Source organism: Copadichromis virginalis, linkage group LG7 (assembly GCF_057382275.1).
Source record: "Copadichromis virginalis isolate Kocher_CV1m ecotype Utaka linkage group LG7, C_Virginalis_male_GT1.1, whole genome shotgun sequence".
In the NCBI taxonomy this organism is placed as follows: Eukaryota; Metazoa; Chordata; class Actinopteri; order Cichliformes; family Cichlidae; genus Copadichromis; species Copadichromis virginalis.
This window is the reverse complement of record NC_140624.1, coordinates 2168651-2192277: the sequence shown is the minus strand read 5'-3', so window position 1 is coordinate 2192277 and position 23627 is coordinate 2168651. Positions and strand designations below refer to the sequence as shown.

General features: G+C 46.3%; 1 protein-coding gene across 2 annotated transcripts; it reads left to right on the top strand.

The window, feature by feature from the left end:
- Positions 1-20281, top strand: ccnd2a (cyclin D2, a). 2 transcript variants are annotated; one of them, XM_085461173.1, is made up of 5 exons: positions 1-459; positions 1790-2005; positions 4365-4524; positions 11525-11673; positions 16502-20281. In XM_085461173.1, the coding sequence occupies exons 1-5, from the start codon at positions 265-267 to the stop codon at positions 16673-16675; spliced, it is 894 nt and encodes a 297-aa protein (XP_085317299.1). In that variant the 5' UTR covers positions 1-264; the 3' UTR covers positions 16676-20281. The 2 variants fall into 2 exon arrangements, with proteins under 2 accessions (XP_085317299.1, XP_085317300.1); XM_085461174.1 differs by lacking the exon at positions 1-459 and adding an exon at positions 742-1353.
- Positions 20282-23627: the final 3346 nt, after the last annotated feature.

The following is a 23627-nucleotide window of genomic DNA, read 5'->3' as shown; positions in this document are numbered from 1 at the left end:
AATGCAGTTGCGTCAGTGGCGGACGCAGGGCAGGCTAAATGCGCCTGATCTTAGGCAGCGAAAGTAGAGGCGAGCTGTGGGGAGAGAGGAAAAAGTTCTCAACAAGGAGAGGCAGGACTACTCTTACGGAGCCCCTGCAGTCTCGCTTTTTATGCCTCTAAAAGACTTTTCCTGCCATCTTTTTGCATTTTCGCTCTGCAACACGCCTTTGACGTCTCCGAAAGCGAAATCCTACTTTTTAACTTCAGTGAAAACACCAGCACCATGGAGCTGCTCTGCCTCGAAATGGACACCATCATACGAGCTCGTCCCGATCCGAATCTGCTGTGCGATGACAGAGTCCTGCAGCGCTTGTTGACTATAGAGGAGAGGTTTTTACCCCAATATTCTTATTTCAAAGGCGTCCAGAAAGATATTCAGCCGTTCATGAGGAGAATGGTGGCCACTTGGATGTTGGAGGTATAGCGAAACACCGAGTGCTGACAAGACATATTATTTCCGTGCTCGACTTTAAAGCCTCTCGATTTGTTTCATTTCTTTATCGAGCAATGGTTGAAATATTCCGAGGAGCACATATGGCATACGACTCATATTTCCGACTGCTATTTCCTTATATTATTCGTCGGTGCCGTTTAACGCAATTTCTTTCCATTTTTAAAGTCCGATCGCTGCGTTTACGAAAGTGGCAGCTGTGCCATCTGTGGCACCGGAGGATTTCCTTTATCTGCCTCACATGGTGTCTGCACATGTTGCCCGTTGATTATTTGATGTTATTATTTTAGATAGGCTGAATATTTTTCATGCACACGTATGCACTCCCCCAATTCAATGCTGACTTGCGCTGTATCGCCATGTTGGTTTTTATAGGAGTGCTTTTAAGAGGATTTACAGTGTCAAAAGCAAAGTAACAGCGCGTAAAAACCGTCGGTAATGACAGAAGAGGGTCTTAGGTGTCCACCAAATACAGACTCGATCACAAAAAGCGTTGCGATCGCTTTAGATATCTATTTAAATGTCGGGAAGGGCGAGGGCCTTATCGCTTCTTTTGGTCTCCAGTGACTTGCCGAAGATTTCTGTTCATTTGTTGACGATCCGTCAAATATTTCCGGTCAACAGCCTTCTCTAAACAATCTGCAGTCTTTCCTCTTTATTTTCATGTAAATATTGTCAGAATCTGACGCACTGGAGATTTTTAATTAATTTTTGAAATAATTATATCGGCTCGGCGGTGAGGCACGCCACACCAGCCGCTTGCGACTTGCCTCTTATTTTGACATTTTCTTGATATTTATCGCGCATGGATACGGATAGGAATTGTCGGATATGATGTGGAAGAGTCTGCTGAACATTATGGTGTGAAGAAAGTCGCTCCAGATAATTTATTTCTATTTTTAAATATTTTATGAAAATATGACGACTGTTTTAAAAAAAGTGTGTTTCCGTGTGCTGCGCTTTCCTGGTGTTTTTTTGGCTCGGCTGATTGTGACTTGAATTCATTTCTTAGTGAATGAACTGCAGGAATGCGAGTCTATTGAGAGTATGTGTCTTAAAGTTATTTCAGTCTTTGTGAAATAATTTCTTTCGAATTATTTTGTGATGTCGCAACAGATCTGGGCTGGGCGCAAATTCTTGGCTGAGCCCCAACTATGTGTGTCATTGATTTTAAATGTGCTCTTATGTGATCACTCTTTTGTTTCGTTATTTCACAAAAGTTTTCTATACGTTTCAAGCGCTGAAAAAGAAGTCACGTGTCGTCAACGTTGTCGCCTTGTGTGCTGTCTCCTTATAGGTTTGTGAGGAGCAGAAGTGCGAGGAAGAAGTTTTTCCCTTGGCCATGAACTACTTAGACAGATTTCTAGCAGTGGTACCCACCAAAAAGTGTAACCTGCAGCTGCTGGGAGCAGTGTGCATGTTTCTTGCATCCAAATTGAAAGAGACTCGTCCATTAACTGCAGAGAAGCTGTGCATCTACACAGATAACTCCATCAGACCACAAGAGCTGCTGGTAAGCGACAGTTCTACGTGTTTCACGCAGTTTGCAGTAACACATCTGCAGACTCACATTGTCACCATCAGCTGGTTAAACATATTACATAACTTCTTCTTCATCAGAGCAGGTTTGGAAGCCGGGATTTGTTCTCGAGTATTTCCTTCTTTAAAGGTTTCAAATGTGAGGTATACTCGACACTGTCCCCATTTCACTGAATCGGTTGTCCAGGCTTTAGACATGAAAGGCGCAGGAAGGAGCTCAGCGCAGGATTGTTCTACAAGGGCTCTCTTTACTGTATAAGACCCTCAAGGCTTTACAGTAACCTTCCAGCCTGTGCGGTGGTCTCCATCGCCATCTGCTGGTAGATATTTTTCACAGATCAGCGAGGTCATATTGAACTGGAGCCAAAGTTCTCTGTTCCTGTGAGCTAGAGAGGGAGAGACGGAGAAATTCAAGTTTGCCTTTTACAGTTTAGCTGGTGTCCAAAAATAACTGTGGATGCACACATTGCTGACGTGAGGTCACGAGTCACTGTTTCTGATTCTAACTGCACATGAAACCCACAGTACAGAAAAAGTCACCATTCTGTGTCCTGTTTAATGAATATAAGCTCTGTTGTGCTGGCAAACCAATTAATTAAGTCAGTTTCACATCAGATAAGTATTTTCCCTCCTGCTCTGTGGCGCTACATAAACATTCCTCAGTAAACAACAGCCAATCCCACCCATGTTGTGAAAGAGGCCACATATTATGATTCAGACGGGGCTGATGGTTGCAGGCCTGCCTCGCTGCCTGACTGGCGGCTCTACCCACTGAGCAGACTGCCGCTGCAGCACATTCAAGCCCCAGACGAGCTGCTGTTGATTTGTTGCTTTCCCGTAATTTTCTGGAATGACAATTTCATTTGTTTAATGAAGGTTCCGACTCCGAGCCAGCGTGTTAAAGTTCCAGTTTCAAACAGCTTATTTTGAAAAGAAAAGCAAAATGCGCTGCTGTGGCTGGAAACTCGTATCATCTGCATGCAGTGCTGCACTTGACAAAAAACCGTCTCTGATACCTTCATGTTCAGACTGCAGACGAAGCCCTCAGTCCTTGAACTGGTTTGCTGAGGCCTCCTTTCTGTGTTTCTGTATAAGGCAGTATTTTGGCTGACACGCAGATACAGGAAACAGATCAGCTGCTCGGGGCATGTGATCGTTTTTTTGTCCTCATCTTTAGTAAGAACTTCTTGTAAAGAGAACCACAATTTTACGAAGAAGGTGTGACCAGAGGAAGGCAGTAAGCAGAAGGAAGTGGGTGATACCAGATTGCCACCCTTGTCAGCATAAAGCATGTGTTGCAAGGTTTGTCGCAGCTATTGCTATAGGCTTTGGTGTTGCGTACTGTCATGGATGGAAAACGCCTTTTAATAGCAGGAGGCTGCTAATGATCAGACAAAAACGTTGCTGTAGCCAGAAGAAGACGGCTTTCACTTTATGAAACTCCAGATTTCATCAGGAACATGTCCTGTTTCTCAGTCTCTCAAACATCAGCAAGATAGCAAAGCATGACATGACTGACAAAGGTCACTTTGATTGGGACAATGCATGCTGCTAGTAGGGGCGGCCATATTGAATTGTCTCATGACCGAGTCCATGTGGTCTCTCCTTCTTAAAGGGAAAATGAAGAACATCCATCCTCCCAGTCACAAGGCTGCAGTGCGGAACCAAACCGCTGACATTTTTTCCCAAATTAGTCACCAGCTCTTTCGTTAATCACCTCCTCCTCTAGGAAGTGAAAGTAACAATGCAGTCTCAGAAAAGAGAACGCCACACCTAGTATCCTCACCCCGTGTTACAGACGTGCAGATGGATGAGCACGTGTCAGCACATCCTGCTGTGAGATCTAAATGAAAGACTCAGATGCTGATTAATCAAACGGAGTTTCAGTCTTTCCTCAAGACACTTCATGTGGAAAAATATAGTAACTAAGTGCTGCAGTGCATAAATAGGATTCTGATTGATATATTGCGATAAGAGATGACATACTTAATGCTGACTGTGCTCAGCAGACATAGGCTGCTTATCCGTGTTCACTCTGCGCTCACACAGCAGAGCCTCTGATGGGCCTCTTTAGGAAAGTCCCCACATGCCAGACACCAACAGGGAGGGAGACAGTGATGCCGGGTCACCTGGGTTGGTGGCACTGCTGGTGATTCTCTGTCCCAGGCCCAGCCGAGCAGAGACTAATAACAATAACACTTAACCTCCAGATGCTCGCCGTGTATGTCACATTAACACACTTTTGGCTCAAGCGCACCTGGCTAAACAATAAAAGTGCAGAGCTGCAGCTGAAGTTGTTTTTCCGCCATCCCTTTTCTACTCGCTCTCTCTAGGAATGGGAACTGGTGGTCCTGGGGAAGTTGAAGTGGAACCTGGCAGCAGTAACACCGAACGATTTCATCGAGCACATCGTGAGAAGGCTGCCGCTGCCCGAGGATAAGCTGGCACTTATTCGGAAACACGTCCAGACCTTCATCGCCCTCTGCGCCACAGGTAGGAAACGTTCGATTCGATTCCCTGCAATGAATCGCTGAGCCAGTCTGGACGAATTGAGTCCAAAGATGACCGTATCTTTTCCTCGATCCTTTTTCTGTCGTCTGTGCCAAATCAAACCAAGCACTAATGGCTTACGCTAGCATACTTTGTAGTGTTGTCTTTGCCGTTTCTTCTTTCAGGGCCGTGTCCAAGTCTTCTTTGGAGATCTGTTATGGGCCAGTCACAGCTAGCCTTACCTTCAGTGAGAAAATATTCTTCCTAAGAAAAGCATTAGTCGTAAAAGTGTCAGCCTCTCAGGTCTGACATCCATCGTCTGTCTTCTCCCAGCAGCCTCTGAAGTAACGCTTCAAAGCCTGATTGAGGGGGTCGAAAAGACAAACGGACAAGGGTGGAGGCAGGCAGACCATTGTCTTTTTACACTTGAGCTGAATGGTTCCCGTAAGATCAAACATGCAGGGAGGGATGGAAGGAACGAGAGCCTCAACATGATATGAAGGGAGAGTGAGGTCAAAGTGGGAAAGATGCAAGAGGGGTGAGGGGAGTCAGAGCCAGAGGAGGGTATTGTTTTTGTGCTGCCAAATCTGAGGCATGTCATGTTTTCAAATTTCCTACGTTCTCTCTCTTAACTTCACACGCCTCCACGCCCCGCTGCTGGAGGACATGATGGCGTTTGCAATAGGGCAGATTTCCCTCAGGTCACCACGATCAGAGCTACAAAGCAGGCGGGGCCACGAGCACCTTCTTCCACTGCTTCTGGGCACGCTCGAGGACTTTGTGCGAACGTTTACTTTGGATAACCGCACAAGTCATCCTTAATAATGCTCTTTGCCCCCCACAAACTGGTCAGCGACCAGCAGCTGCTTCATTTTCTCTGCAGGTCACAAATAGGAATGCTAACTAACACCCCCCCACACACACACATGGGAAACACCTCCTTCTGCTGACAACATTGGGAGGAGTGTACACAGTTAGATGAATAGATACGTGACAATCGCAGCATGAGGCGATCTCCTGCACCGATTGTGCAATGGATTCAATACAGACAGCAGAGTCTGAGATGACGCTTCATTTTTTAATACTTCCCCTGTGTCCTCAGTCCGGTTCCCTCAGTTTTCTCATATCTCACTTTTTTCCTGTCTCACCCCGTATTTTTGCCAGAGGATTAATGTTTGGAATGACAGCGTGTCAGGGATCGGACCTATTCCCCAAGCAACGTTGCGAAAGACTCGGCGCGCACTTTGTCCGTAATTGCTTCAATGAGGCAGTGGAAATAAATTTACGAGAATCGTCCTCCTGACACTGTACTCTAGGAGAGCCTCGCTGTGGAGATCGCTCTGGACCGTCATCGGCCGTTTATTTGTGTACACGCTCCGTATCCAGGCAAGCACGAAGTGAGGGCAAAATGAGGAAAGATTCAGCACGAGTGAGTCAACGGTTTGGTGCATCGGAGGATCTCTGGGAATACGAGACCCGTTTGTGAAACATTGCCAGCTGTAAATCTTCGGGTTATCTGGTGAGAATCCTCCTCGAAGACGTCCTCTGAGCAGAGTTGAGAAGGTAAAGGCGCAGGAGGATTTCTCTCTCGGGAGGATTTAGGTTTACGAGCCGGTCGACAGCGGGGTCACCTGTGGCCTCGGTCCCACCGCCGCTGTCCCTTTACGGGAAAAGAAACCACGCGTAAAACCACGGCTCTCTGTTCTCGAGAGGAGAATAAGGCCTCTCGTTCCTAATGGCTCCTCTCTTTTGATGAAACAGTTCCGTTCGGGCCACTCGGTGGGATTTTGTCAGGTGGCGCAGGCTGGCTCTGTATTAATTAATAACATTGGCTGGTCCATTCAGGACTATGCAAATGGCTCAGGGGCTCAGCTAGAGACTGGGAGAAAGGAGACAAAAGGCTTGGCCCTTACATTTCATATGCAGAGCCGTGTGAGGGTCAGCGCTGCAGGGCCACTTGATAGGAAACGCCAGCGTTTCCCTCAGGCAGGCTGCCGGATAATAGCCCAGAAACAAGCTCATTAAGGGAGATTATGAACCTCCGTTCCTAGACACAGACACCGAGCACTCTGAGCTTCCTCTTCTATTCTTATTCACCCGAGTTAAAGTGGGAGAATGGACGGGGTGCGTGGGGCAGACAGATGCAGCCCAACCTGTCTGCTGCGGTCATTGAGCCCCATCTTCTTGCCATATTGGCAGGGTGCATTTTTTCTGTAATGGTATGCATGGAATGGTGACAATGGTCACAGAAGCTGATCAAAAGAAATCTCTGGATCCGGGCCAGCAGCGCTGTCCAAGAGAGACTCGACACAATGCAGATTTCGCTACAAGTTGGGATCCAAGTAATGAGCGCTCGTTCTTTTGTCTCCGAATAGTATTTGATCACTTATTGCTGGTATGTGGAAGTGTCTTTCAACTACGTATGAAGGGACTTGATGATTAACTGGTTAGTTTATCAGGACAACTAATGATTCACTAGCTGACAAACACGAGGGAACTGAAGCCGTGCTTACTTTCAACTGCAGTGTAACTTTGGTATTATTCCGTTTATTTTATTCCCAACCTCCATGTTGGGAATGTTTCAATTTAGCTTTCTGGAAACCGGCAGCTTTCGGCCTCTTTGGCCTTTTCTGGGTTCTATGAGCTGCGTCTTTAAATCGGCGACAGCTCAAATGTCGCAGCTTGATTCACAAGCCCTCTTTCTTTTGTTTCGCCTGTTAAGTCTCTCTAGTCCAGAGGCAGGAATGCTCCTTGTAGCTTCGACTCCAAGCGGCCGTGGCACGGAGAATCCCCTCCAGCCTGGGCTCAGCATTGTAAAGATGGATGATTCATCTCAGATGTGTTCAATGAAAAGAGCTTTGCTGGTGTTTGTTTACATAAAATCCCCTCCGTGTTTGATGAGTCAGAACCCGAACAAATTAGCCACCTTCTCCAGCGAATTATCCTTTCCCTGCACGCTCCGCTGATGTGAGGAATCATGTCCGGTCTGCCTGCATTGTCAACAGATGAAGCAGGAAAAGGCTTCCTGACAGTATGTGCCCAGTAACGTGACACACAGGGTGAATCATCGAGTGGCACGTCCTGAGTTCTCCTCTTCACCTCGCTGTTTAATCAGCACCACAGTATAAATCCTGCGGCTGGTTGAGTCACACCGGAGATCGCAGACATTTTGCTTCGGCTGCTACAATTATCCCAGCAAAAAGGTTTAGAAATCAAAATCTTCCGTGTTTTTCTCGGACGTCATGTTAACCACAAAGACTAATATTTGTACTAAAGTAAATGCTTTGGTTCCAGATAGTTTGACTCAACATTTTTCTCAGCACACCGTCCCCTCATTTTTGTCTTCCTCTTTAAAGGCTACTTGATACGGCCTTTAAATGCTGTCATTGGGATTTAGTTCTTTATTTCAAAAGCAGGACGTGAACAGGGAAATATAACTGTAGGATCTAATCAAAACTACTGCGACAGCACTTTGAGGTTGTTGCAGGAGCGATACACTAAACGGAAGATTGTTTTTGCTATTCGGACGGAAAAACAAGAATCGCTCACATTGATCACATCAGATGAGACTGATGAAGACACAGCAGGCAAAGGGGGTGGGTTACAAAGCAGCTTGCAGATGTGCTACACCTGTTGGCACGCTAATGCGACTTAAATGGCGTGTCATGTTATGACAGTTGCCGAGTAGATGCATAGAAGCTGATGTGAGCGGCCACTGAGGTCAGCTAAACGTCTGACCTGTGGCTGAGCGTCACTTTGTGGCCTGTCGGCGCCGACGCGATGCTTCTGTGAGAGGAGAGCGGTGCATGGTGCCGGCTGTGCCTCAGTTTGTCTGTCAGGCACAGCCGACATCGTGTTTACAGATTGTTTATTCGTTCTTTAACAATGAGCAGGGAATTCGTGGTGATTGGTGAGGTAACGATGGAGCAGCATGACAGTATATTGGGTACAGACACTGAATTACAATAGTCCACACGATGTCATCTGAAAGGGACGAATAGCCCGAGATTTTTGAATGAAGCTTAGTCGATTTAATCTAAACTGTAACTGTGTTCGGGAGAAAAATCTGTACGCTCCTCAACACTCAACTCGACCATCTCAACACTGATGTTACTCAAGACTGCAGCTGTGACACAGGATGTGATAGCGAGAGGCTAAAAGGGCAGCTTACAATTAACACACAATTCTGAGCAAGAGCGTGCAACTCTCACAGGTTTGGGTTTTTTAGTTTGTTTCCAGAGTGACAGCCAGACAGGAAGCAATGGAAATGACAGAAATATCAAGTTGTTGTTTGTTAGTTTGGCATTTGTGGAAAAAAGCCGGCGTGTGGGCCTCGGCCAGCCGCGGTAGGTGGATTGTCTTCTGAGAAGGTCGTGTTGGCTGACGGTCTGTGTTGCGTTAGTGGTGAAACATACTGTCATGCCAGTCCTAAAGAGATGTTTGCTTTTAACCTTAATCAGTCAACCAAACCCCGCGTCCTCGTAACGGCGCTCCCTTAATAAACACGTTCAATAAGCGCTACATGTATAGAATACAAGAAGCTGATTTATCGCTGTGGAAAGAGAGGTCAGGGTAAATCCGTCTTTTTCTTTGGCTGTTGTTCAACTTTCCAACTTTAATTAATTTACAATTTTAATGTGCGTGGTGTGCGTTGCAGCCACCCAGATGGAGCGGGCCATGTAGGGCAGGAGAATGTGCGACCGGTGGCCCGAGGATGAAGTTTCATGGGGTAGGAACAGGGAGGAATGGAGACGAGGGGGCACAGGGAGGAGAAAGGGCCATTGAAGGGGCTGAGAGGCGTGCAGGCCGGGCCAGCCAGCCGCTGCTCACAGGGAGCTTTCCATCGCAGGCGTCCCCACTCAGCTACATACACTGTTTATCCTCAACATGAATATCAATGAGGGCCTCCTAAAATACAGCCATTCTTCCCCCCACATGCAGCAGCCACCAGGCCCGAGTGTCAGCCCGCATCGGCTGCACGCGCACGTCCTTGTTCTGCTACAGACCTGTCTTGTCTTGAGTGCGAAAAATCAGCTTGCTGCCCACTGCCTGCCACTCAGCTCTCCCACAAACCAACATCTGTGCCGTGCGTGTGTGGGGGGGGTCAGTGTGTGTCTGCATCTGAAAGCACGCAGGCATCGGCGCATTGTTTCTCGCCTGTGTCGCTGAGGTGTCTGTTGCCTGTCGCTCTGCGCTCGCTGCACACTTACAGTAAATCCTTGTATGCCTTTGTCGTCTCAGCCCTCTATAGAAAGTTGTGCTCTTACAGCAGTGATGTAATGCCGGGGGGCTTTGTGCGCTCTTTCCTCTTGGCTCGAGGTAGCCTTTAATAAATCGCCCCCTTGGCAGAGGCCCAGCGGCTAACACAGGGGTGTATAATAAGTTCATTTATTTGTCAACACTGAGCCCACAAGATGAGAAAGCGCCTGGCTGTGCATGTTAAAAAGGCAGTGAGAGGCTGCCTCTGCAGCTATCAAAGGGCCTACCTCTTTGATTCCAAATAAAAAAAAGAAGAAGGAAGAAAAATCTCCTTCAGAGCCATCGCACGCGGTTTGCTTTGCAATTGAATATAGCAATATGTTAATGTGCAGGCTGTTTCTATGCCCCCATTGCTCACTCCTCTAACCCAGAGGTGGCCCAGGAACAGAGAAATACTTGCAGGGAGGGATTGGGGGTGGGGGGTTGGATGGGAGGCAGGAGGTGAGGGTCACTGGAGGGCAAGTCTTTTCTTCTTCCAAAACTTCACAAGGGTCTGGACGCAGACTCGAGAGCGATGTGCAGCAGAGTCGTCTAGCTCCCCCTCCTCCCACCACGCCTGCGACCTTCCCCTCTTTTCTCCTGCTTGCCTCGTCACCGCACCGTCCATCGCTGCCCTCTTCGTCTTCCTCCCCCCCTGTCAAGCCCCTGTCCTCAAGTCCAGCCAGGGTCTTTGTGCAGCCTGTCTAGCTGAATTGGAATCGGTGGCGAGAGGATGGATGCCGCGTCCCTCATTTGGGTGAAATGAGGTGATGACTCTGGACAATGGAGTCACACTCTTCTGCCTTCCCTCTCATAGGCCCGCCACTCCATTAATATGCTAAAAGATAGGAGGGCCGCCAATGCAAACCGCTGCCTGTTGTAGCAACAAAGACGGCGGCATGTGTGCCATTCACCGGCCGTCCAAGCGGGCCATGTGTTACCCAAGAAGAAAGGTAGAAGTTGAGCAAGACATAAAGAGAGAATGCAGAAGGGTGTGTGTGCGTGCGTGCGTGCGTGCGTGCGTGCGTGCGTGCGTGCGTGCGTGTGTGTGTGTGTGTGTGTGCGTGCGTGCGTGCGTGCGTGTGTGTGTGTGTGTGTGCGCGTGTGTGTGTGTGTGTGTGCGTGCGTGCGTGTGTGTGTGTGTGTGCGTGCATGAAGAGAAAACCTCTCCCTGTCTGTCTGTCTCACTGTATGCCAGTTGCCTTTTCGGGCTTCTGGCCCGTTCACAAGCTGTCTCATTTGCATTATGAATGACAGCGAGGGGAGCTAACAAGGTTATTGGTCTTTGAGACGCACGCCTGTGACCACACGTGGAAAAAGGACCTACAGCAGTGCGCATTGGCAAAGGCACTGAGCCTCTTTATTCCTTCTTTTCCAAGCGCTATGGGGCTTTTTTCAGCGAGCACACGATTTACTCAGGAGATGGAAGAAAAGGGGCCGGGCTGGGGAAAGGGGGACTGCATCGGGGTGAGGGTGGTTGCTTTTCAGCTCCTTTACAAGCCCAGTGAACCCTCATTATCCAGGCCCCTGGTCATTAGCGAGCCCAGCGTTCATAGCCGGTGCAATAGAAGGAGTATTTATTAGCTGACTGCTAGATTACTAAATCATACCGTATCTGTACCCTGCGAACTGAAACGTGCAGTAAAGAAACCAGTGGTAAATACATGCACCCACCTGACCAAAGATTGTGCTTCCTGACTTCATACGCTCGTGCTTCAGACTAACAAACTCACATTTAACTCAAACGTTTTTATTCCTCTAACAGATTTCAGATTCGCCATGTACCCTCCATCCATGATCGCTACAGGAAGTGTGGGGGCAGCGATCTGCGGCCTGCAGCTCGATTCAGCCGACCAGTCACAGTGGGGTGACAGTCTGACGGACCTGCTGGCAAAGATTACAAACACAGAAGTGGTAAGTTTACCTATCACTGTAGCTCGATCGATTTAAATATGCAGCGTGTTCCAGCGCTAAGAGGTAATACTTACATCTGGAATGTAGGGGATTTGTTGCTGAGTAATATTTTAATCAGTATGACTAAATATTAGTGACTCTGCAGACATCGGTTACATGTTATCTGGTTATCAGAGTACAAGTGTTACAGTAACTATGATTCAGTGCTTAATCAGCTGTTTCCTGCACTGGAAGCTTACTTTTGGAAGTCTTTAGTAGACATTTCTAGTGAAGTGACACATTTAAGTTATCTTATTACCACTGAAACAAACAGGTTTTGCTTTTCTCAAGTAACTGGGTTGTTTTTTTGCCCGACCAAACATGCTACTCTGTTGGAAAGCACATGGCAAGTTAAGAAATGCCACATGTTTGTTGGGGCTGTGTGCGCAACAGACAAAAGTTGAAATGTCACTGAGTTTTGGCTTCACACAGGCATATTTTAGGGGAGATTTACTGCCAATTTTAATAAAAATGAGCACGAGACTGAGCTAAAATGTCTACATTTAAAGAAATGATCGATATTTGTCAGTCCAGCAGCTGCCTCGTGTAAAGGCTCCTCTAAATCGCTCTGTAACTGACAGGAAGGCCGGTGAAGCTGTTGTGCGGCTGCCTGGTACAGTGAATGTTGCACCAGAGGATAAGCTACGTCCAAACACAGGCAGGGCCCCTGCTAGCTCTGAGATTCCTGGCTTTCATCATACACCAGAGAGGATTTTGTCTGTCTGTAGTTCGCTGCTAAGACAAGTAGCTGGGCAGAAGCGTAACCTGTGAAGTTCTTCTTCTTTAGTCCCCGGAGGGTAAGCTGTCGAGCACAGGTCCACAACCACCACCTTGCCAGGAGTGCTGCTAATACCTAACGTGATGAAAACGTCTTTTGGTTGGTAATGGCAGACTTACTCTAAACTGTGTGCAGAGTGCACAGGGGGCACGACACAGATCCCGAGCATCGGCCGTGGCATGTTAAATTCTGCCTGAAAAGGAGGCAGAGGGGGAGGAGGAGGTGGAAGAAAGCTGTTGAAGTGTGAAAAGGACACCGAGGGGGTGTTATGCCTCCCTCGCGACAATCGGGCCTCTCTTGTCTCCTCCTATGGTCCATAATGCAGCGCTGCTGGAGAGCATGGCTCCCTCTGGTGCGAGCTGTGTGAAGTCTCGCTCAGCAGCTGAGGAAAAACAAATAGTTGGCCTCAGCAGCACAGGGCCTCGGTGTGTTTTAGGCTGCTAGGTCTTAGACTCCGGGGAATTAAGTGGCGCTGTGTCTCAGCGATCAACTCCTTACATTCCTGGATTCAGACAAGCCACGGCTCGCGGTAAACACGGGAGAAAAAGCACAAGGCGCCCGTCCTAATTCAACATATAGGGCTTTAGTATGAACTGCCAAGCAAAGCTTAGGGTATTAAAAGATTTTCCTGAGATCCTCGCATCAGGCTCGTGCACCACGTGCAACACCAGCAAAAAATCTCACTGCCCAGAATTACCTGTCAGTATTAATAAGTGGCGTCAGTCCTATTTACGCCCTTTGTCAGTCTCAGCGTGCAGGCTTTGGTGAAAGAGGAAATGCTGTGTCATTTTAGCAGCGACCCTACCTTCATTTAGACTTCAGACACCAGCGAGGTGGTACGAGTCTAAAAGAGTACGCGTAACATACCCCGTGTGATTTTGGCACAGCGGCTCGGCGAGCAGCGACTCGTAGCCGCTCGGCCAAAGAGCCAGGCGAAATATGAAGGCCGAGTTTCGCCAACCGCTGCAGCTGCTGCTGCCAACAGCGCCGTGGCCGACGCCACCCCCTGGTACCCCGCTGGCATGTGTGGTATCCAGAAGCTGCGGTTTTCCAGTGGAAATGCGATAGGGCCAAGTCACCATCTTTGGGCCATTGCAGGAATGCGTGTTGCCTCGCAAACACCTGGTGTGGCCTTGTGGGGCGAGCAGACGGGCTGTGTGTGTGTTTGTGTGTGAGATGAGCAGAAATGTAAGAGTTCGGTTTACTCTTCATTGATTAAAACAGGAAACGGCGGCAGGAGAGGGTTTAAGAGCACCGCTTCCCAGATTTGTTTTCTCTCAGTCTTTCATTCATCTTTTTCAGCCGGGGTCACATGCTAAGACACCGGAAACACATTTTCCCATTGCTCCCTTTGTTTTTCTTCCTCTTTTTTTAATCACAGTTATTTCCTGGGGACAAAATGCTTGTAATAAAAGATGCATTTATTATGACGGATTATATCTATTAGCACAGCCTGTGGCATCACTTGTGGTGTTTCAGGCATGCGGGCTAAAGAAAGGGAAAGGTCACATTTCTATTGTAACTTGTGGAAATTCAAGTCATGTGGTGACTTCTTATTTCCAGCGTCAGCCCCGGGATATTTTGTTTTCAGATTCCCTGAGATTCGTAGTGCGTCCCTGCCTGTGTGTGTGTTTCAGCTGTCTGACCACCAAATCCTCCCAGAGTAGCCAACACTGTCTTGTGTGGTACAGTCAGCAGTTAAAACACATTCCACGCTTCACACATTTCTTCCTTTTGGTTTTGTCTGTCTGCACGACTTCCTCCCGCTGCCAGTGTCACAAAGGCCGCCCAGGGATACAGTGCATGCCACGATTTGTCAGACTGACAGGCTGTTGCAGTATGATGCATGTTTGGGGTGGGCAGAGGGAGGACTATGACTACAAGAAAGGATCAGAGGTGGTCATGTGTTTTCCGGTTTGAGGCTGCAAAGCAAGATGCTTAAGTGCAACGCTGTGTCCCGTGGTGAATTTATTCAGCGCTGTTGGCCCCTTCATTGTCCGAGTACCTACAGCTTCTGTGGAAACAGCATCGGTGTTTCCAGTAGTCGCACACTGAAGTCATTAAAGGTTCTCAAAGCCCACGGGGCTTGGCGAGGGATCCGAACTGCCGCTCTAAAGAGCAGCGCAGACGGGGGGGGAATGTCTTTTAAGAAATGAAGGCGTGCATTCTTGCGGTAGGACACAGGCAGTTCCTTTACATGTTCGGCGTTTGAGTCCATTTTCTCACAGGAATTGAGATTTTATGACCAATGAGGCACATGTTGGTGGGAAGACTTTGCATGTGTGCATGAACACACCCCCACATTAGTGGCCACCCTCTGGAGAAGATTAAGGGACAGACTCTGGTGGGGTTTCCTCCATGTCAAAGCCAATGCTGAGGAAAGTGTTTGCCCAGAGGCGTGCAGCCCAGATCAGTCAAAAACTGTTAGAATTAAGACGTCAGGGGAGCTCTCACTTAGTATTTTGGTAGTGGCCTTGTAATGGCTTCTTTTTTCACATAGTATATAAATCCTCTTCCTTCTGTTATGTGTTGTGCTGTTTGACCTTTGACATTGTGACCTTTAGCCACAGCTCCCTGAGAGCAACTCTGACATGAGTGAGGGCCCGGTTCCTATTTCATGGAGGCTCCGCTGCACCAGAGGCTGTAACGGGCTGGACTGAGGCCATCAGGTTTAAATTAGCTGTAAATTTCTAAAGAATGTCTCAGCGCTCCACAAGCGGTACATTTTCACCCGTCTTTTCAGTCATGATTCCCACTGACGTCTCGTGCTATAAGGCGCAGGTCATGCATGCATGTGCGTGCACAGAGCTAAAAGGAAGCAGCACGGCTTCAGTTGTTTTTGAAGTGTTTTACCACCAGAGGGCAGTGTTAGCTCTCTGTTAGGGACAGCATTTTGTTCTCAGGCCAGTTTCTCAGTCAATCAGCTCTGCAAAGTACACTTGGCATCTTCTTCATGTGCGTTATTAATGGTTGGTCACCTGCACCTTATGCTTCACTGTTGTTGTTTTGCAGCAACACAGATTTTTTTGATTTCATATGTCATCATTTTAAATCTGATAATTAGTTTGAGCTCCTGGGACTAAAGATCCTTTGAGGTACTTTAGGTATTTAATGACCCTCCTTAAAACAGTTCGACCTTTCTCTGACGCTAACAGCCCATTCAGCACTCTTTTACACCAACCCCCCCTTCCTACCCCCGTCTTACTGCGCTGCACTGTAGCACTGTCTCCCGGGGAAGGATAAGAGGCCTTGGTGCTGTTGAGGAGTTTGTCTCCCAGGTGGATTCTCAGTTTTCCTTGGTGGCCTTTGATGGTGTAAGTCGATGCGGCTGGGTCTCAGATGGATCCCCTGCAGGCAGGCGGGCGCACAGACTGGCTCTCGTTAAAAAAGCACCACCTTTGTGTTCCCACAGGAGGTGGATGTAATTAACATAGCTTTAATACTACCTGTGTTTTCAGCCGCCGTTGTCAAGACGACTCCTGTTTGGGTTTTGTGTGTTTTGGGGAACAGCAGAGGTGGTGGGTGGCTGGATGGGGGAGGGCAGAGGTATGCATGCGAGTGTGCGTGTGCATGCCGGTGCATGTGCGTAGGCTACATGAGGACGATAGTGATGGTATTCGCTGCACAACCCCGGTGGGCTGATGTAATGCTTGGGTCTGGCCCATGTCTGTGGTCTTTTGGAAGCAGCAACTCGAAAGTCAGCTGTCATTTAAAATCACAGCGAGACGCCGTCATCGTGGCCGAAGCACTTTCTGAACAGCAGATTGATATTATAGGGCATAACATTTGTGTTACATGCTTGATAGAAAATTCAAAGGTTTAACTTCTAAGTTTAAATTGTAAGTAACAGAATTGGTTTGCTCTTTAGTTTCATGATAAAGTCTCGCTTTGAATGTGCCCGATCGTACCAAACTGGAACTCTGAGTTGATGAAGAAGCAGGAAAAACGCACTTCCTTGACTGCAGATTTAAAAAGATTGATGTAACCTCTCGATTGTCTTTTGCATTGCAGGATGTTCTAAAAGAGTGCCAGGAGCAAATCGAGCGCGTGTTGGTGAGCAGCCTACGCGAAGGACGGCAGCAGCAACAGCAACAGCAGCAAACTCAGAGAGGCCCGAGTGGGAAAGGCCTGGACGAGCTGGATCAGTCCTCCACCCCGACAGACGTCCGCGATGTCAACTTGTGAACCACCAGAGGGCATCATTGCACAGGATTTACAAAAACAAAAATAGAAACCAACAAAAAAAACTCAATTTTCTTAAAAGCAGAAAAAAAGAACAAAATGTAAAAATGTTAAAAACAAAAGACAGCAATGCTTGCTAGTTTTTTTTTGTGTGTAGATTTTCTGTTCTACAAGTCGAAAACACCTGCTCGCAGAATAGATTTTCGATGACGTTATAGCATAAATGCATCAAATTTGATCCGAGATGAAGCTCTGTGATGCCTTGGATATCCAGAAGGGAAGCCAATCATATTTGCATTCTGCCTGATTGTATAGTATGATCTTTTAAGTTATATTCTAACTATAGATTGATAATGAGGCTGAGACGGAAACTATTTGGAAATTGCGGGATCACCCTGGGGCTTCTCTATCGTTGCGTTACGAGTACTGTCACCGTTACGTTTGAGCCGCTGAACGAGCTCCTCGACTGTTGTGTGCTGAGTGTGCGACTGAGGAAGCCGTGAGACTATTTGCCGAAAGTGGGTGGATCGCATTATCAGGGAAGACCCGGGATGATGATAATTATCAGTAGTATTAGTAATTGTTATTATTATTATTATCATTGGACGTCTTTTGAAATTAATAGTAGAGATCAATAAGCTCCTTTTGTCTGGCTGCTTGTGCGTGTCAGTTTGTGGATGCAAGCGTGTTTTTGTGTGTGCGTGTCTGAGTGTGTGCGTGTCTATGTTAACAGTGATTCTACAGCGAAAGGCACTTGAATAAAGTCGCAGGCTTACAGTTGTGTATTTAAAGACAGCGGAGCGAGCCGAGGCTACATATACTTTCTCCATCCGTAGAACTGGGCATCTACGCTACGTCGCTGCCGTCGTGCATTAACAGTGTGTCGTGATTCGTTGTTCTCCAACAATAAACCTGTGTGCGTGGACCACGAGTGAGACGACAGAGGCCGTTATCTTTCTCGGAGGTTATGCGAGCCGTTTGTTCATTACTGCCGTTCCGATAACGAAATATCGCACGTTCGTCGCGCTTTGCGATGAGGCGTTTCTTGTGTCTGGATGGAACGTGCACAGCATGCGTGGCACATGTGAGAGCAGGAGAGTCTTGAGGAAAGTTTCGTTCTTCTGTGTCGGTGAGCGCAGAGCGAGACGAGCGCAGGCTGAGGGAGAGGCACAGCACCGGGTGGCGGGACAGAGACGGTTTTAGTTTTTAGTGGTGCAGAAGTTTGCTGCTGTGTGGGAGACGTGGGCTTTGTACAGCCAGTGGCTGGAAGATGACGAACAATAAAATTGGTATCCGTGGCTGCGTCAGTAACGGATGCCTACAACGACACACAAAGATGTTCCTGGTTTTCCGTTTACGTGGAAATGACACGAGGAAGTAAGACCGTACGCTGCCAGGTCACGCGTTGGGGAATCTTTTGGGGCGGGGGGGTTGGGGGAGGGGTAGAGGATGACAATAACTGTCAAAGCTCATCTGGAGTACCGCATAGGGTTGTTTTCAACACCCCTGTATGATTTTAATGGCAAAGCACTTTGCAAACATGCTCCCCAGGAGATGATTAAATTGAAATGGACGGTGATTGGAGGTGAACAGATGTTTCATTTTTTTTCCTCATTAGCCTTTTCTTTGGTTTACTTTGAAGGGCTGGTTTCCCAACATCAGTCGTTTGCCTTTAAAGGAGGAGTCAAATTGAAAAAAGGCTTCCTGCGACTTTCCGCATAAGCACATTCCAAACAAAGAAACAAAGAAACAACATTCCCAGTCACGCAAATTGCAAGTTGATCCTGAACAAATAAGAGCATGAATTCACACAGCTTTCTGATCTGTGGGCTCGAGTCGATTTTCTTTTACAATGTCAAGAAATGATTTTGTTTTTACTTGAATTTTTCTTTCTATTTATCTGCATCACAGCCAGGGAGGCAGGGCGCTACCAGCAAGGGTGGTCTGAACATCCAGGTTTGCACATGTTCTTTAAAGGGCCATGAGGTTTGCAATGTTAAGATAAAGCAACGCCTGTGTTTAAAAAAGAATTTGTGTCGCAGTGGTTGGTCAGTTGTTGTTTTGTTGTTGTTTTCTTTCCTTTATGTTTGTTTCTGTTTATGGTGCTGGCTTCCGTAGCGCCCGTCCAGGCCAGTTGTCTGTCAGTGAACACATTTCCCCGGTGAGCTTTGCTGCTTCGAATCATTAGCAAGGGGATTCATCTGCCAGGCAGACAGCAGAACAAAGCGAGACGGCTGATTTTGTTTTGTTTGGTCACGTGGCTTTGTCACAGCAAGGTGTCTTTGACTTCTTTTTATTGTTTTTCCATGACCATGTGTAACTTTGCTGAGTGTGAATGTGGGGATCGGATGATTTTCAGTAAAACTGAGCGATTTCATGACCCGTTTGCCAAATCGTCCCCCATCTGAATATTTGGTATGACCCCTTTATTTTGCCTGTTTTCCTGACGTAAGCTCTCTCCCAAACTTGTGATTCCTCCTGCAATATGTTGTTGCATATGTTCTATTTTGAGACCACCTTTGTCAATTTGTGTTTGATAATATTTTACGGGGCGACCAGACCCACAAAGGGTTTTTCTAAGACTTAGAGATACTGTATTCCAAAGTGAAGAGAGGACAGAGGAGGACTGAAGACATCGACAAAAAAAAAAAAAGTGTCAATATTTTATTGTATTTTTTGCGCTGCTAAAAGCTATGAATTTGTTTCATTTATACAAAAAAATAACATTACTTAGTTGTGATGTGTCACTTGAGTGTGCTGCTATTTTATAAACATTTGTATTATAATATAATTATTTTACTGCTTAAGAGATACATTCAGAAACCGAAGTAGATGGTGATAGAAGAACATGAAACGAGTATTCGACTGGAAATGTTCATTGTACAGTTTGACCGTTTGCTTAGATAGCATGTCTCGTTTTCCCCTTTATCTATTTTTGCTCTCCTTCTTCAGTCACATTCTGCCCATCAGTGGTATTTCCGATACCTCAAGATTACTGGATTTTAAAAAAACGCAAAATTCATCAGCTATACCTCTGCAGTTAGGGAGCCTGAAACGGAGGGGAAAGAAAAGAACGACGTGTTCTGTTGCTGTTTTAGTTGGAAAACGACTCGCTCGGTGAGATGGGGAAACCGGAAATATGCAAGGCTTCCACTTGGACTCTTTTGGAGGGGGAGCGCCGTGACGTTGCAACAGCTTCTTTGAGGATTTTGTACCGCAGATAGTTCGAGCATGTTCACTACTGTCCGTGTTGGTGCTACATCTGACTGTGTGCAAGCGAGGGGCAAAAACAGCATTCCTATGATGGCCAAAGTACAGTTCTTGCTTTATATAACCACAATCACTATGAATGTCATTAAATATCGATTCTGTATGTGAGAAACGTGTGTTTTGGTCTAAAGATATTGTGTGTGCACCACTGGAACTCCCGCAGAATAATGGCTCGAGCTGACCTGTGGCATCCAGTCATACATTTTCTGGAAGTTTCAATGGTGCAGATTTCCCTTCAAATCGCCCGCTCCCCCTCCTCTATAACTCATATCATGTACCTCAAATGTCTGTTGCACAACCTCTGTTCAATAAACGTCTGCTTTAAAGGGTGTGACACCACATCAGCTCACTATTTCCCAGGCCTGTGTTCCTTTTCAGCTGTGTGTCTGTCTCCTGATCAGGACATTAGTTTGTCAGTCAGCAGCGACTTTAACTGCATCAGTGATGATGATGATGAACCTGGGACAATATGCACTCATCCCACCAGAATTTCAAGCAGTTTCTGCAAATGTGTATGAACCTGTTGATCCAGTCATGCATGCATAGTCACAAAACCAAAACGGGTTCTGGTCCTACTCCTCCTTTGGATCTGCTGCAGATTAAAAGAACCACAGCTCATGTGTTGGATGCAGTACCGTGTACGGTGTCTCCGCAGTGGAGCGTCTGAATCCTGTAGGGCTGCAAAATGTGAGGTGTCGTGCATCTCATGGATGCTTGAACTTGGATGCAGTGTCCCTTCAGAGAGAGATGGCAGAGGCGGGGCCTTGGAACCAGTACCAGCGTCTGCTAATAAAGAGGCAGGTAAAAGGAAATACAATTTACATAACTGGTGATTTTAAAAAAACAAAAATAATGCATTGAAAGCCATGCAAGACTAAAGTGCAATATAAGACTGGGATACAGTGTAGCCAGCAGTAAAGAGTAAAGTAACATGAAGACCTACAAATGTGATGCGTTGTGAGCCGTGTGTGTCCTGCTCAGCCAGCAGCTGCTGTTGGAGAATGTCAGAGTAATTAGGGAAAAGGGGAGGGGAATCTATATGAATGTCAGGAGTTTCCCAGAAGAGGCGCACAGTAACAAGATCATAGTAATCACTTCTCTGGTCAGTGGGCTTACTATAAAGGCACGTGTGGCGATATGCTTTTCCACATGTTTTATATTTATATGTTCTAAGAGTCGGTGCAGTCCACATAAGTCTCAAACTCAAGCCAGTATCTTTACTACTTATCCTCCAAGATTTCTAAAAGTCTTATTTTTAATTATTACCATAACTATACAGTTCCCCTTTTAGATATTCAGAGAAAGCAGCTCTTTGTTTAGAACAGTCATTGGACTTTTTGCACTTAGTTCTCATGTAGTGTGTCACAAATCACCTTGCTGCCAAGTGAAGTTCTGCTGAGCAGCTACAGTGCTCAGCAAATGTATTAGACAACCTTTCATTAAAGCAAGAAAATGTGTATTTTAGAAATCTGTTAAAAACTTGTTCAAAATCTAAATATTATATTGTTATTTATCAGGCAAATAACAATCTGACATCCAATCACAACAACAGTCGCCTCACAGTGCTTTATATTGTACAGTAGATCCTACAATAATACATACAGAGAAAACCCAACAATCATATGACCCCCTATGAGCAGCACTTTGGCGACAGTGGGAAGGAAAAACTCCCTTTTAACAGGAAGAAACCTCCGACAGAACCAGGCTCAGGGAGGGGCGGGGCCATCTGCTGCGATTGGTTGGGGAGAGAGAAGGAAGACAGGATAAAGACATGCTGTGGAAGAGAGACAGAGATTAATAACAAGTATGATTCAATGCAGAGAGGTCTGTTAACACATAGTGAGTGAAGAAGAAACACCCAGTGCATCATGGGAATCCCCGGCAGCCTACGTCTATTGCAGCATAACTAAGGAAGGATTCAGGGTCACCTGGTCCAGCCCTAACTATATGCTTTAGCAAAAAGGAAAGTTTGATTACTTAACAGAAACTTAAAGAACAGTTTTGGTGTTTATCAATATTGTTAATTTAGGGCAGCTGTGGCATAAACCTTACACACTGTGGTGTTTTTCACACACAAATGTGTCAATGTCAGGGTCACAGGTTTGTTGACGGCAATACAGCGATAGTGTAAAAAAACTGACACAATAAGTGAAGTCCTTACATCGACACATTACCGTTTTTTAAAAAATCTGTCAACTCACGCTTAAAAACAGAAATGTAAAAGAAACTGACACGCAGCTTTACAAAGGTCAATATTTACATATTTGTAACATTTGTAATCAGGAGCATGTTACGTGAAAATTGTAAATGCATATATGCAAGAAATTTTATTACAATAAATTCCTTCCAGTTGTTTTTAACATCTATGCCAAAAAAAAATCACGTTCCCAGTTGGTCTTTATTTTAAATGTAGGCATAACATTATTAGTATAAAATAATTATAGGATTTTCGATATACATTGTCCTACTATAATACAATTTTCCTTTTTTTTATAAAATTAAGTTATCAAAAAACATTTTGGACATTGTTAGCATCATATAACTGCATACGTGGGATTTAAGTTCACTCTGTCTTCCTAAAATTATGACAACAGGCATAATGGCTGGTAATATGCAAGGTCAATATTTATGCTAAAAACATGTTTTTCTCAAACAGAAACTCTGACCATCCTTTGCCTTGGATAATATCCTTAGTCCAATCCAGGGCCGTGCAGAGATGTTTAAAGGGGCAGGTGCTCAAAGTTAAAAAGGGGCACCTAGAACCAGGCTGAAGAGCAACAACACGTTCATGAAGAATCTAATATGGAAACGCATCAAACTATATCACTGTCATCAGGTGGGGTCAATGCAAAGCAAATGTATGTTTTTGTCATGGTCCCCGTGTCTGCCCGGCTGACCCAGGTTGGCTATGTTTCTTGTTTTCCTTTCCCTCTCGCTGTGTGTCGCCTGGGCGGAGCTCATTGCGGGCTCCCGCCCCTGGCCCTCGCACCCGTGGCTCATCACTTCACCAGCGTCCACTACTTAAGGCAGTAGCTGGAAACATCTCATTGCTGGACTACTGAGTAACCTTGGATTCTCTTTCCCTTGGAGGCCTGGGCGAGCTGAGTTGCTGGTGTGTTGTGTTTTTGGAACTGTGTAAAGAGCCCCTGTTTCCGGACCTCCCCTGTGCCCCTCTGGATTCCCCCCTCGCTCTCACCTGTATATAGTTGCACCTGGTGTTGTGTGTTAATAAAAGGAACTGCATTTAGCTTCCCTTGTCTGCACATGAGTCCATCCCGCCTTGTGACAGTTTTACTGATGGATACAATGTTGCTGTTGAGGAGTTGCTGCTGCTGGAGGGCAGGGCCGTGTTGATCTGAGAAGGTAGACATTAAAGAGTCCACAGGAGAGATGGTAGCCGATTAAACAAGTTATGAGATAATAATAAAATGTAAAGAATGGTGACAGCACTTGGAACCATAAGACAACAAAACTGTGAGACGTAAACTCGCTCTGCCTGCGACTCACTCTTTGCCTCTCTTCCATCTCCTCGTCTCATCTGTCACTCTCCACTTCCTGTCCATCTGAGAACGAGGCACAAACTGCTACTGAATTAATCTATTATTGAGTTATCCACACTTAAAAACTCCTCCACCTAATCCATAATAAAGTAATGATAGAAAAATGTTAGAGAACGAAAACATTG

Bases quoted from the DNA above. Each gene is read 5' to 3' on its own strand.
- ccnd2a (XM_085461173.1), top strand. From the start codon at position 265: ATGGAGCTGCTCTGCCTCGAAATGGACACCATCATACGAGCTCGTCCC. The intron at 2,006-4,364 runs GTAAGCGACAGT...CGCTCTCTCTAG, and splicing joins TCAGACCACAAGAGCTGCTG to GAATGGGAACTGGTGGTCCT. The intron at 11,674-16,501 runs GTAAGTTTACCT...TTTGCATTGCAG, and splicing joins AGATTACAAACACAGAAGTG to GATGTTCTAAAAGAGTGCCA.